At 44.7% G+C, this 15,757-nt stretch overlaps 1 protein-coding gene across 1 annotated transcript; it reads left to right on the top strand.

Annotated features, from left to right (window-relative positions):
- Positions 1 to 4,805: 4,805 nt before the first annotated feature.
- Positions 4,806 to 13,176, top strand: LOC307241192 (vasopressin V2 receptor-like; the record flags this gene model as incomplete). The annotated part of the gene is made up of 6 exons (XM_080015228.1): positions 4,806 to 5,081; positions 8,476 to 8,721; positions 8,836 to 8,982; positions 9,533 to 9,782; positions 10,747 to 10,977; positions 12,989 to 13,176. The coding sequence occupies 6 exons, from the start codon at positions 4,806 to 4,808 to the stop codon at positions 13,174 to 13,176; spliced, it is 1,338 nt and encodes a 445-aa protein (XP_079871354.1).
- Positions 13,177 to 15,757: the final 2,581 nt, after the last annotated feature.

The following is a 15,757-nucleotide window of genomic DNA, read 5'->3' on the forward strand; positions in this document are numbered from 1 at the left end:
TAATGCTGAAAACATGTTGATACCATTAAAGCAAAGAATCGTGTCCAGAAAGTCATACGGCCATTTACCAGGAATTAACCAGAGCAACTTTGGAAGGGAAAAGGTTGTAGGTTTGGCTGTCACAAAGTCTGAACGTTTCTGACACCCGGCTGTGCTTGGGTGTGTGTGTGTGCGTGCGTGTGCGTGTGTGCGTGCGTGCGTGCGTGTCTATTTCTCAGAATGCCGCTGGGCCGAGGTCACTCAGTGGGCCCCTCGATAATTAAAAGCTTTTCATAACAAGGGAGCAATTGAGGGGAAGCAAAGCGATTACAGCACTGTCAGAAAGCGGCATGTGTGTGTGTGCGTGCGTGAGCGCGTGCGTGTGCGTGTGTGTGCATGTGTGTGTGGTGCAAGAACTCTGATCGAAGCCTTGGGGGAGCTTTGTCTTACTGTACTTGTGAGGACCGGTATTTTTTGGTTTAGAAGTTTTGACAGTCCGCCTGCCACACGCCAGTCGAGTTCCTTTTTCGGGGCCTTCCGACGCAGAGACAGAGGCGCCGGGGTAGAAAACACACCAGTTCATTCTAGAGAGTGGGCTGGTTGGAATAAGCCCAGGTGGAGCGGATGGGGGTTGTACCTATTGAGCGTTGATTACTCTAACGAGCAACAGGCGTACAGCCACCCTGAACCCGGGCCCGATTACCTAGACCCAGGACAGGTGTGGGGGTTCTAACCACACCTTGATACCGGTGCAGGAATGTGCGTGCGTGTGGAGGGGGTGTGGGGGGGTGGTGGGATTCTCAGAGGGCGGAGGGACGAGGCGGTCGGATGCCGTTGACGGACCGAGGTCAAGGTTGTTGGGAGCGGTGGGAAACGAAAAGCAGGACCGGAGGGCAACTTGCCGTACTCCCGTGACACCTCCTCTCTCGCCCTCGGAGTCATCACTCCGATTGCACCCCACTTGAAACCTCTCCCCTCAGACTCTCCTCTATTTTCTTTCTACCCGTCGTCCTGCACCTGCCGCCAGCGATGCTAAATTACAAGTACACATATTGCCTGAATACAATTACGTATTGTGTTCAGTGTGTGTGTGTGTGTGTGTGTGTGTGTGTTTCCGTATGAAGGGTCTTTGATCATTCTGAGAGGCTAATAACAGAAACCAGATCTGTTGGTGCACTGCCCATGTGTGTGTGCCTATGTGTGTGTGTGTGTGTTGAAGGTTGGGGATGTACTTATTTTGTGTGTGTGTGTGTGTGTGTGTGTGTGTGTGTGTGTGTGTGTGTGTGTGTGTGTGTGTGTGTGTGTGTGTGTGTGTGTGTGCGCGCACAATATGAGGGGGGCGGGGGCGGGAGGGTGTGGCGTCTGGCTATGCTCACCCTTACCCAGGATCAAAGATGGAGGCGGCAGCAGCGCGGCAGATCTCTAAACAATCATCAGGAAATTACACTGATTCTCCAGAACACACACCCTTTGAGCACCACTCCCCTCCTCTCTGAATTCATAAAACAATCGAGTTGACAAAATCTTAATTTGTATTTACTGTAAATATCTCGACACTTTCAATTGCCATGTCTAAAATACCTCATATATAAGATGACATTTCTTCATTTATCTGTTTATATACTGTATATACTGTATATGCTCTTATTTATATATATATAGCAATGTTTAGATTTTTATATGTTTTGTGGTAACATACATATTTACATATCTGTCAATACATCGTCTTTTAATAATGTATTTTTTTACTGCAACACATAATGTACATGTTTCTCTTATTTTTTGTTTTTCCCATTTGCTTTGGCAATGCCAATCAAGTCTTTTGAATTGAGAGAGAGAGTGAGAGAGAGAGAGAGAGAGCGAGAGAGAGAGAGAGAGAGAAGGGCGGGATGAGGGAGCGTGAAAGAGGAGGGTGAAACAGCAGACGAGTGAAAGGGAGAGAAAGTAGGGAGAGAAGTAGAGAGTGGAAGAGGAGTCAGCAGCGGGCAGCCGGCTAAGGTCATTCTGAGTGTAATAACCCAGAAAAGAAATATTGAGACACACACACACACACACACACGCACACACACACAGGCACACACACACACACACACACACACACACACACACACACACACACACACACACACACACACACACACAGCATGGACTCGGCCATCAACAGCAGATCATGTTGTCCAGGTTCCTGCGGATGCTTCCACGGACACTGAAGACGTCCAGAAGGTGTGTACGTTGTCTTCATTGATTCTAATGTTTCTCCTTTCGAATCACGTCTTTTTTTGATGTGCAGGTTTGGGAATGGTAACCGCCGTAAGAATAGTCAGGGGGCTTGACGGGTTGTGTTCGTATAACTCTTTGGCAGGTGAGGTGCAGGGTTGGCAACGTTTTGAACTTCGCTGGGTTGAGCAACATTGTGGTGAATGAGGCCGCGAGTGCAGGAGAGACTAAGATTATTGTAACAGATATAAATATAACTTAATATAATATAATATGTAAATATAACTTTTAAATTCTTACATTTTAAATGTTTTTCTTCTTTCACATTTTGACTTAAATTGTTTAAACAAATTCTAATAATATAAAAAAAATAAAAAAAATAATAATTTAAAATCATTTTAAAGGCTAAATGTTTGGTTAAACCCTGCTGTCAATTAGAAGGCGGAAGGTGGACATCCCATAATAAAACACAGAGGGGAATGTAAAGAGAGGTGTGATGATAAATGAGGTAGCAGTGATGAGGTAGAGTCTTTTATATAGATGACCAAAGCAGCACTCTGGAGCCCCGTCCGGCATTACATTTGGTAGGGTACCCCTCCAAGTGTGTTTTATTTTTTTCCATGTTTTGAATTTTCAACAAACGTGACGTGGTCACTTTAAAGAACACACCCGTCCTCAAAAACCAAACCTGCCAGATTTCCACTCTGTTCCAAGGGTCCGGGGCGGGGAGGGGGGGTCTTCGGTGGAAGCACAGTTCTCGGTGTGGACCCTGGCTGGAGGCAAAGCCATAAACCTCCCCCGTACGCGCAATCAATAAAACATTCGTGCCGCAACTTTTTTTTGTGTGTGCGCTGTTTGACAGGTTCATTTAAAGGGTCCATAAAAAAATTTTTAATTAAATTTTAAAAAAAGAAGATTCAGTACCTCAATTTATTCGCTTGCAATCCAATATGTTTTCCCAGGATACCTCCAAGCTTCATATTTGAACACTTTATTGCAGCTCCCCCGCATAAATACGTGGAGTGTTAAACCCATGCAAATCCGTTATTCTGGTTAAAACTCTTTGTTTGAAATTGTGTCGTTGAGTAGAAAAGTACATTTTTCAGAATCGATTTTTCACAATCCCTGTTAGGACTGCTCGGGGATGGGGGTTAGTGCCCGGCCAGTGTGTTCGTTTTGCAGCGGGCACCACGTTCCGCATTCTTTTGATTCGGAGGCCGATTCCCAATTAGTGATTTCCATGGGTTTTGCTTGAAATGTAAAAAAATAAATAATAATAATTCAGTGTATCAACGGTTGTTTACGTGCCAAGAGTCTCTAAATAGTTTGTCGTCATGTCAATGGGCTGTTGATGGTTTTGTGCCACAAAGCCTCCGCCCTCAGATGTATCTTTGTTTACGTGCGCACACGTTGTTCTGGGATCTGATGTTGGGCTTGTTGAGGGTCAAGTTGGAACTAGACCTCCGAACATTTTGTCTGACCCGGTATTATGTCTCTCCCTTTCGGCTATCTCTCTCTCTCTCGCTCTTTCTCTCTCTCTCTCTCTCTCTCTCTCTCTCTCTCCCTCTCCCTCTCTCTCTCTTTCACACACACATACACACACACACACACACACACAACTGAAGTTAATAAGGCTGCAGCAGTGTTTATGGGCGGCCTCAAGCCACTGTGAGCACATTGATTCTGAACAATGAAATCCATAGCATGTTTGTCATTATTCACACGCTTCAACAATTTGCCATATATGCACACACACACACACACACATATATACATCACAGAAGCGGTTAGAGGGCCTCTCGTGGGTTAACTGAGGATTAATGGGCAGTGCTTAGGAAGGTCACAGCTATTTAACCAATTTCTAGTAATCACCATCACACGCTAAGAGCAAGTCAGTCAGAACACACACGCACGCGCACACACACACACACACACACACACATATACACACACAGACACACACACACACAGTAAAAAGGGCTTTTTTATTCTATTCCAAACCCACTTTCCGAATTTCTTCTTTCTAGAGATCAATAACAGTAACATAATGGGATGGTGGTGCTCCATCCGGCCTGTATCATTAGGCCTACTCTAACTATTCCAGTGGCATTCAAACCCCTCCATATGATTTCAAGGACTTGTACAAATAAAAAATGTGTCGTATGCAAACTAAGGCCTGTTACATACCCCACGCAAACTACGATACGCGAACACACGTTTTGGGGCCCTGCCTGTCATAAATGGCTGATCCACGGGGGGGGGGGCGCCAAAATCACTAATAGGAGGAAACGTTGAGTGGGTATTTAAAAATGGAATGGATAATGTTGTATATTCTCAATCGCCGCCAAATAATTAAAAAAAAGACAAGATGGTTTGATGTTATTTCTTCAGTTGTGCTGTTAGTTGAGTCATTTTTGTATTTAGCGGCTCTATGGTAAATGTGAGGAATTGCGCCACACGTTTGCGTAGTGTTTTTGGGTGCCACACGAGAGGGGCGCCCCCTTTACTCCCCTCCTCTCCTCTCCTCTCCTCTCCTCCTCTCCCCTCCCTCCCCGGCCCCCATTCCCCACACCTTTCCTCCTCTCCATGCATGTCCCCTCGCAGGCACAATGTCGGTCTCCATGGTAACAGACTCATGTCCGGCCAACGATTCAGCGGCGGTGGCCCCCGTGACCCTGGCGTTCGCCAACACTACGGGCGGGCAAGAGCGGGACGCCCTGCTGGCGGTGGCCGAGGTGGCGGTGCTGGCGGTGATCCTGGCGATGGCACTGCTCGGCAACGGGCTGGTGCTGGTGGTGCTGCTGAGGCGGAGGCGGCATCATACGCCGCTCCACCAGTTCATGCTCAACCTCTGTCTGGCCGACCTGGTGGTGGCCTTGTTTCAGGTGGCAAACACACACATACTGTATAGGCCTCGACACTCTTAAATCTATACATTCTAATGCTGGAGGTTAACCTAGATCCCCATTAAAGTATATATTTTGGCTGAGAATTAACTGTTTTGTAGCTTTCTTATTGTTTTGTTTTGTTCTGTGATCCCTCCTCTCGGTCCTCTCCAGTCTCCACCTATTTTGACCTTCACACCTAGTCCGTAATCACACAGTCAGATCTTCTACCCAGTGGCTGTCCGATGAATCGTGTCTGGGCTTTGCCTCACAAAATAGGTCGGGTAAAATGGGAGAAAAGCTGGTTTTTCCAGACGGTACTTCTCTACTTAGATTTAAGTCCAGTTCCAATGAAATACTTGACGGGCGCCACTTTCCGGTTGTGCTGTCGGGCCAAGACTTGTGAGCTGTACATTTTTAATGCATCCCAGAGCCTCGAGCAGCACATCACAGCTTTCCACACATGGAATCCAACTCTCCATAGGGATGAATGGACTTCCCGTTTGTTCTTGTTATTCATCGTTATAGGTGTGAAGCTGGCTTTAATATTTAATTGATGCTTTCTCGTTCTTTTTGTGTCTATAGATTTAAAGTGACTTATTGGCATGAAAGTCTCTAAAACAGGGGTACCCAAACTTTTTCCTGTGAGGGCCACATAACTTTTCCCTTCTCTGATGGGGGCCCGGGTCAGTTTGTAACAGAAAAAGTGTGACGATCGCAGAGGTGCCTAAACGTAAACATTTGTTCTTTTCCAGAAAGCCACACATAACCAAATGTTTATAACCCTTTCCGGGATCTTCACAGAAAAAAAATTCAGGAAATAAATAACACTATTAATGAAATAAATAACACTATTTATGAAATAAATAATAACCAAATAACCCCCTCTGGGTTCTTCACAGGAAAAATAAAGTCGGGAAATATATAATAACACTATTTGTGAAATAAATAATAACCAAATAACCCTCTCTGGGTTCTTCACAGAAAAAATAAAGTCGGGAAATATATAATAACACTATTTATGAAATAAATAATAACCAAATAACCCTCTCTGGGCTCTTCACAGAAAAAAAGTCCACTGAACATTAACTTTCTGTTGTGCCGTGCACAATCTTAACAGGTAAATGTTGAGCTTAGTTGTCAGAGCAGAATCTCTTACTCAAATGGCTCATATGGGCAGTCTCTCAAAGTTCTTGTGTTCCTTCCTTATAATCCTTTTGTAGGTTCCAGTAGGCTTGTAGACACCGCTGTTTGCAGCTCTCTCTCATCAACTTCCCTGTGAAAACCACAAAGCAAGCAGGCTGAGAAAACGAACTAAGTGATACAGCACCTACACAGCACAATTCATTTCACTACCAGTATGGTTGTGGAGATGGATTTTATCCCAGTAGATTTTATTATGATTAAATTTGTCTATACTCAGAATGACTCATTCAAGTCAGAAAAGTGAGCTTAGTATGTTCATCGGTGTGAACTGTGGGCCTGCATCTGGCTGGTGAGAAGTTGAATGTCAGGTTCCATTCTAGTCACAGCCAGTCTCAAACACTGATGCAGATGTTCATCTGTCAATCTTGATCTCATCGGAGTTTTCAGGTGTTTCATGTGTGAAAAGGTTTGCTCGCAGATATACGTGCTGCCAAAAAGTGTAAACATCTTCATTGCGTGTTTTTTTTATGTTAGGGTACGTGTCGTTTGGGAGGGCGGCATAGAAGTCAATGAGACTGTCGGGCTTGAATGCGTCTTTCAGAACATCACAGTTCTGTAACTCGGTCAACTCAAACTGATAAGAAGGCTGGGCTTCATCGACGTCGGCAAGAAAGGGGTTCTGGAAACGACGGATTTCTTTTGCATTAACATGTAGTTGCCGGAATCGCACACCGAACTCCGCCTTCAGCATTTCCAGTGCTTCCACACACTTTTCAGCTGGGAACGGGACCGCTGGGTTCTCTGCAGAGAGGTTTTGGGTAGCAGGGAGATGGATGAAGTTGTGCTTTTTCACTTGTTCCAAAAGCGGCGCAAGTTTCACCTCAAATGCGTTTACGTGCGAATACATGTCGCAAATGAGTTTCCCCTGGCCTTGTAGCTGCAAGTTAAGGCTGTTCAGCATCTCTGTCACGTCTGTTAAAAATGCGAGGTGCCATCATACTAGGAGCCCCGTCAGTCGTGATGCTGGCAAGCTTTGACCAGTCTAGGTCCAACTCTTCCATGGTTTGACATATTTGCAGAAAATATCCTCCCCCGTTGTAGTCCCTTTCAAAGTTTGCGCTAACGCCACGAATAAAAATGAGCAGCTGCGCTGTGTCTTGCACGTCCGTGCTCTCATCCAGTGCTAATGAAAAAAAGTCAAATTCTTCTGCTGCAGCTGGGCATAAATATTACCCCCGATTTCTTCAATGCGTCTGGTGATTGTACTCGCCGACAGACTCACGGCATTAAAGACATCTTTCTTCTCGGGACACACCTCTTCCGCGACAGCATTCAAACATTTCTTGACAAACTCTCCATCAGTGAAAGGTTTACCGCTGTTTGCTATCAGTTGAGCAACCCGAAAGCTGACCCGAACGGATGACTGGTTCAGCTGAGCTTGGCGTACAGATGTATTCTGCTGAGCTAACAGTCCACTTTTTAGCTTTGAGAGTTTGTCTGCTCGCATTTGGCCTTGCAAGTTATCATACTTGTCTTTGTGCCGGGATTCATAGTATCGGCGCAGACTGTATTCTTTGAATACCGCCACCGCCTCTTGACAGATGAGACAAGCAGCCTTTTCTTTGCATTGAACAAAAAAATAATCGTTTGACCACTGCAGGTTAAATACCCTGCATTCTGAATTATTTTTTTTCTTACCTCACCTTTTCGCCATTATTCCGTTCTATTTGACAGGGGCTAGTCTAGGATTCGCGTGGCCAGACTGAAAAAAAAAAATCATAATGCGTCTCTGGTATTGTTCAGGGGGCCGGGCCAAATGGGCCTTAGTTTGGGGACCACTGCTCTAAAACAATACCAATAGCCAAACAATAGCCAAATCATCTAAAACAAGAATAGACAAGACAAAAAGAAACTTCCAAGAAAGCAAAAATATACCATTCATTCAAAGAGAGGAAATAAGTGAAAGAATCAACAAATAAATGAAATGCATACAGATAACAGGAAAAATACAAGATCCCTTTTCAGATGATGATAAAGATGATGGAACAAACAAAGAAGATCATTTTGAATTTTGTTCAAGGAATTGGTACAAAAACATGAATCAATAAGTCAAACTATTGGAAACCTCTCTGCTCTGACTAAAATATTTCTCCATTTAATTATTATAATTTACTACTACTACTACTACATAATCACTACATTTGGTAAAAAAAAAAAAAAAACAATTCCATATCTCTCTCCCATCCAGGTGCTGCCTCAGCTGGTGTGGGATGTGAGCGGCCGCTTCCCGGGGCCCGACTTCCTGTGCCGCCTGGTGAAGTACCTGCAGGTGCTGGGGATGTTCGCCTCCTCCTACATGATCGTCGCCATGACCTTCGACCGCCACTACGCCATCTGCTGCCCCCTGCAGGCGTACCGCGGCGGCACCACCCGGCGCTGGAACAACTTCATCCTGCTGGCCTGGGGGCTGTCGCTGCTGCTCAGCCTGCCACAGGTAGACGGAGAGAGAGAGAGAGAGGGAGAGAGGGAGGGAGGGAGGGTAGGTTCACCTCTACCCCTCTTTGTTCCACATCCACCCGCCTGTTGACTTCTCCACCCTCTTCCCCAGGTCTTTATCTTCTCCCGTTCAGAGGTGGCTCCGGGAGTCTATGAGTGCTGGGGAACGTTTGCCGAGTCCTGGGGGCTCAAGGCCTACGTCACCTGGATGGCCCTGGCTATCTTCATCCTCCCCGTCCTCGTCATCAGTGTCTGCCAGGTGAAGCCGCCCACACGCGCTATATCTCTATATCGCTCTACGGTTCACACTTCACCACTCTCCGTCCTGCGATCGGATATCTTGGAAGCCGTTGTGGTTTTTCGCGCTATATGACCGGTCGGCAACAGGGGGTCACACATCGCGAGAACTTTCACCGCGAGGAATCCCAGACGAGTCTGGGTGGTCTCCAAACTACCCTTTGTCACGAAAACGCGCGGCAGAAGCGACGCGGGACCACGCATGAGACAGGATTTTTCTCTCCCAAAAATCGACGGCCACGAGAAGCTAGGGATCAAAGTTGATTGTGCACAGATTTGCAGCAGAAAATAAAAGATCAAATAAATAGTATAGTTTGAATTCTGCCTAGGGGTGTACAGTAAAAGAGCAGAAGACACAGAGAACAGGAACCTTTCTTTCACATGGTGGACCGACTGTTCTAGATCATTGCAGGGGCTTGTCAGCATCTCCACTGGCTCCTCCGCTCCAACTCCACTCCATCCCTCATGATGGCGTCTCCACCTTTCCTCCCTCTGCCTCCCCTCCTCTTCAGGTGAGAATCTTCAAGGAGATCCACAGCAACCTGTACCTGAAGTCGGAGCGCCGCCTCTCCGCCGCTCCCCTGTCCAGACGGGACAGCCAGAGGACGCCGCTGCCCGGCGTCAGGGCGAGGTCCAGCCTGTCTCTGTACTCCCAGCCCTCCGCCAACACGGGCCCTTATCTGCACCTGCCGCTGGGGCCCCTGAGGTCCAACAGCGTCCCTTTACATTGCAACGCTCACAGATTCAGTGCTGTCTGTCCAGGTGAGACTCTGACACTCAAACAGGGCTTTCTCCAGATCAGGGGTCTCCAAGCTTATTGAGACTATGGAGCTACTTGGACTACAAAAGACGTGGGGAGCCACTGTACTTGTTCGACCTAAAGGATGTTACACATAAATATTCATGATTGCAATTTTCACTTTGTTAGGTGTCTACTTTCACCTCTAACATCATAACTATAAATAGTGTGTTTGGTTGGTTCATATGACTATGGCACGTGCCGCAGAACGCAGAACAAAGCGAAAAGTCTCCATCAATGTGTTGCATCGTGAGCTGTGTATATATCAATATTTTAAATTTAAATGACATTGCGCCCCATTGATTGCCTGACTGAAAAGCCACCAGCAGCTAAGTAGCTTGTGAACGACATATTCGAGACCACCGACCTAGACCGTAAATATTCAGAATTAATTGTTTTGCATTGTGTGCATTTCACTCATGTTGCCCCTTACATACACATGTGGATGATTCTACTGTACATGGGATTCTTTTCTGGACCATATTACCTGAAGCCCTCAACTCTCTTCTCCAGGGTTATAGGGGCAACCGACATGCTCCTACCTGATTAATTCACGCCTACTGTACAGCAATATGCTATATACAGCAGCAACAGAACAATATTGTTCATAACCCAGTAATAGTGTTCCTAACAGCGTATGCTAATTTAATCATGACCTCATAACCTTGTCATATCTTCTTCCCATTGTTGGGAAAGTGCCGTGAATCCAGGGTGGAACTGGAATCTTCATCATTCTCTTCATCCGACTCTTCAGGCCTTCCTATTCAGAACCAAGGGTGTTCTCCCCGCACTTTGATTACGTCTGAGCGGGCGGAGCGTCCTACATAATTTAAACGCTGAGACGCATTTCGGCACGCCGGGCTGAAACGCAACAATCACGTAACCCCGCGAAATTGCACGAATGGATTTATTCATCCGTTCTCCCAGGTGACCCGCAGCCTGACGTTCTCCCCGAGCAGCCGGTGTCCTGGGTCGTCTGCCCTGGGGTCCCCGGCTCAGCCGCCGCGGCCCCCGACGTCCGCAGCAGGGGGATATCGGCCGCCATGTCCAAGACGGTCCGCATGACGCTGGTCATCGTGCTGGTGTACTCCATCTGCTGGGCGCCCTTCTTCTGCGTGCAGCTCTGGGCGGCGTGGGACCCTGACCCCCCGCAGCACGGTACGAGACACAGGGTCCAAAACCTGCCCCGCCATCAGGCACGAGTGACGTCCAGGCTTGTGATTATATGATTATATATCTTCAGTGACATAAATATATATTTTTTTCAATTTTCAGCAATGAAATCCATTATGGTGCAAATCGGATTTGTTACAATACGCTTCATGTCAATTATACAGTATCTTCAAAAAAAAAAAAAGAAAATTCAGGGGGGCTCAGGCAGGGTAGGGCATATCATATACAACTATATCAAACAAAAAAATCTCTCTCTCTTTATATATACAACTCTCTCCCAGCCCTTCTGAACAGCCCTGTTAAGACTAACAAATCTTTATATGGAGGGAACACTCTGATACACAGGGTTTTCAAATTATGGAAACAGAGAAAACATATTTGGAAGCCCCAAATAGGTACACAGACACCCTTATCTGTGACAAAAAACACCTTTTTAAACCATCCAGCGTGGATTCCGTGTTCGCTCGCTGGGAAGAGGAAAGGAGCGAAGTGCTGGAAGGACTTGTACCAGGTTGGGCCACTTTATGTCCTTGGAGCAGTTAAGGAACGACTATGATCTCCCGGCCTCACACCTTTTTTTCCCGATATCTATAGGATACTTTAAAGGATCTCATATCTACATTTGCAGTCATACCACAACATCATGCACTTGAAATGGTGGTCAATGAGAGACCAGGATGTAGAAGAGCGGTGGCCATACTATATCAGACACTTAGAAGTCAGGAAACAGTCGGCGCCGAAAGGTATAGAACTGAGTGGGAGACAGAAGCACTACTAGTTGCACTGCTCAAAAGTCAATGTAAACCAGGTTTATCCCAGTGTATCCGCATCGTGCAGCAAATGCGAGAATTAAGCTGGCGTCTATACCCACCAATTCTGGACATGCCCCAACCTCCACTCACTTTTCTATTATTATTATATTTTTAACTCAAAAGCATTTGACAAACATCTAAAAAACGTATTATGCAATTATGGAAGTCTGACGCTGTGCCCTCATTTGAGATGTGGCTGAGAGAGCTGGGCGAGGTTCTCCATCCGGATAAGCTATGATTCATGAATGCAGGAAGGAGGAGAGCGTTTGATCAGGCATGGGGACCAGTGTTAGGACACCCGAAGCGCCTGACATAGGGTTGAGGTGCGGGATAAAGGATCCACAATATTAATATATACACACTGTATATGTTTTTATATTTGTGTGATCGTTTTTTTCCTTCTTCTTCCTTGTTTTGTTCTCTTGGTTTGTTCACCTGTTTTCGAGCATGAGTCTTGCATTTTAGCCACCTCACATATTTATGTGTATAAAATACGCCAAATAATTATCACTGTACATTATTTTACTCCGTTATAATGTTATTGAAGGAAATAGGAAAAATATTGCTTTGATGTTCCAATGTGGATGGACTGTATCTAACAACAACCGGAAATAAAAATATACTTAAAAAAAAAAGGTGTGCCTGTTTAGATGCATGTGTTGTATGTCTTTATTTTCATAACATTTTATTCCTGCCGTCTGTAAAGCCCTTTGGGGCAATTTTTTTTTTTTTGCTTAATCACATTTTTAATGTATTTTTAACGGATGTTTATTTCATGATTCAATCGTCTACAAACCCGTAATCACCTCCTCGACATGCAAATCTATGTTTCCACCTTCAGGTTTTTGAAGTGGATGTTGTTTGCTTTCCGCTGATTGGTCTATTTTCACGGCCTGAGCGAGTTTTCAAATGAAGGCCACCGTTTATAAACTCCTTTTCAAAAATGAACAAAATGAAACCTTATTTGTTTTGCAGCATCAAGCTGGGAATACCTATTCTCAGACAGCGTTTTAGCCGAGAACAGGCACTGAACTAGAAGCAATTTGGCCAGGGTATCAAAGAGAGGACATTTACATCCCCTACCTCAATCTGTGTATTGTTGACTTCCCATAATGCTCCTGTGTGTGTGTGTGTGTGTGTGTGTGTGTGTGTGTGTGTGTGTGTGCTTGTGTGTGTGTGTGTAGGTGCAGTGTTCACACTCCTCATGCTGCTGGCCAGCCTGAACTCCTGCACCAACCCCTGGATCTACTCGGCCTTCTCCAGCAGCATCTCCCCAGAGCTTCGGCAGCTGCTGCTCTGCCGCGCCCGCGGCCCCCGGCGACGAGGGTCCCCGCCCAACGACTCAACCACCACACACACCTCCAACAACTGAACTCCACCTTCCACCCGGGATCCGCGGCTCACGCCTTATCATCTCGTATTTAAGACCAAGGCACACAGAAGAACACTGGAGCTACTGAGGTGTCGTACGGCTGAAGCCCTGCATTTATGTAGAAGGTAATAAAGCTTCTCACCATGTATTGCAGATGCAAACTCTCACCAACTTTTTCACAAAGGTTATTTTAATGTAAATAAATCTAGACTCTTCTTTAAAACTGGACTCCATTAGATTCCCCACCCCGCACCCCTATAATGGTAAAGAAAATAAAAAATAAAAAAAATCAAAGGATCAAGGATGCTTTACAAATGGTTTATTCTCTCCACTGTCACACACACAGACATAAAAATTAAAAAAAAAAAAACACCTCCAGTACAAGAAATACTTTGCTGAAACTCGACACTACATTATGTTTTTTTATTTATTTTTTATTTTTTTTAAAACAGCCTTTATGCCAGAGTGTCTCCAACTCTCCATCGATTGGTTTTGTTCTATTTCAAGGTGTCGCCTTTCAACTAACAGCACCCCCTGGTCCTAAATAAACCAGAATGGTGGCGAAGTAAGTCCATTTTGCCCCAACCTTCAGAATTTTTTCCGGACCAAGAGATTAGTATTGGAGCAGAAATAGAGGGTCGTGAATTAGCATATCAAGTACACTGTGGAACGAAAAAAAAATCCTCAGTTGCCACTTTATCTCTTCAATAGAAACTTTTCCCGTCTATTCTCTACGGACCATATTATAAAAGCCATGTAGGGTAAAGGAAGTGTAAAGAAGTCTGTTCTGAAGAAAACTCACCTAAGTAAGTGTGGTTGATAGAAAATATTGCTTAAAAACAGGGAGGGAAAAAAAAACAAAAAAAAAAAAAAACACATTTGGCCAATCTGTATAAAGTGTACGAATTACATTCAGTCATAACACCGCCATCATAATTCTTAATTAAAAATAAGTGGCATAGTGTAAAAATATACTTTTTGTGGTAGATCACATTTATCGACATGCCCCATTTCATCATCATATTTGGTTGTTACAGTGGAAACCTCTTATAGTGGTCACATCTGTCTGGGTCAAATGGATCAGCAAATGATTGGCGGGGCGGGGGGCTGCTGACGGGTTACCGCGAGGCAAAGGATCATGGTAGAAAAGTAAAATAAATTGAATTACCGTAGTTTAAAAAAAAATAAAAATCCATATGTTGTCATGTATGAAAAGACCCCAAATAAACACTGTAAGCTGACTACTTGTTTACTATGAGCGGATTATTTAAACAGAATTTGTGTAGGAATGATTCTGTCTCCAAGCTTTTTGATCCAAATAAGCGGTTGATCACTGTAACCGTGATCATTACAAGCGGCCTCCACCGTGTAGCAAAGGGGAATAAACAACTCTTTAGACAAGCAGCAGTGTTTGAACACAGAATGGCTGACATTCAGCGTTTGAAAGGTTACCTTAAGACCTAAAGGGTGTCCATACACCAAACAGGGGTCAAATTGAGTTCCAGCCCCGTTACTCGTCTACCAATTGTCAGTGAAGACCATTTTGAGGTAAGTATCTCACCATGTCGTTCCGATTTCCCAAAACCTGAAAATACGGAAAATAATAAAACTCTAAAAATGGGAGCTCTCAGGAGAATGGCCAGGTTCTAAATGGTCATCTGGCTGAAACTCAATTTGACACTGCTGGGGTCCTTCAACGCTGTGTGAGAGTGGCCTGGTATGTCTGTTTGGTCACAGTGGCCACAAAAATATCATTTCAAAAAGACAATCGTCTTCATTATCCGTCCAACCTCTCAAAGGTAATCTTCCTTTAGAAGCTCGGCTGGTTCATTATGATGTTTTTTTGTGAAAAAAAATAAAATAAAATAAAATTGAACGTGAGTAAAAATGAAATGCTAAAACACTTACATTTAAAATCCGGCACAAGCCACCGAGCAACATCTTCCCCCATTTTGCTCGGAAAGATGCTGAAGGTGAGGACAGATGCACTAAGCAGGGTGCACTAAACAGTGTGCCGCATGATCGGCATTGAAATACTGCCCTCTAGCGGTGATTGAGTCAGTACACGGCATAACAAAGCATCACAAATCCGCTCAGTGCTTGTTGCAACAGTTGTCGGTCGAAAACGAGTACCTCATGTCTCTGTAGCATGGTTAAAACATTGTGAATCTGGAGACAGATCTCGCAGATTTGCAGGGAAATGAAGAAGACTATCTGGACTGATACTGAGCCGCATACAGTCTCATATGAATTGAAACGACCAAAGTCACAGTTAACAAAAGGTCTGGTGCACATTTACTCCCCCCATGCAGATGTGAACTCACCCCAATACATCAAAAACTATTCGGAAGATTTTTTTTTTTTTTTTGTCAGATTGTCATTTTACAGTTAGCAGTTTACAGGAAGATTAAAGAATAAAACGTGTGTAATATTCATAGTAATAAAAAAATACTCTAAAATGCTGCCACTCTTTAAAATTAAGAGTTAATCGCAGCTTTAATTATCCAACAGCGGAAGTATTTCTAATTTGGCTCCACAAAAGCCCGTGTGCAACATGTGAATCTTACATAGTGGGGTGTGG

The sequence above is a fragment of the Zeus faber genome (genome assembly GCF_960531495.2).
Source record: "Zeus faber genome assembly, chromosome: 15".
Classification (NCBI taxonomy): domain Eukaryota; kingdom Metazoa; phylum Chordata; class Actinopteri; order Zeiformes; family Zeidae; genus Zeus; species Zeus faber.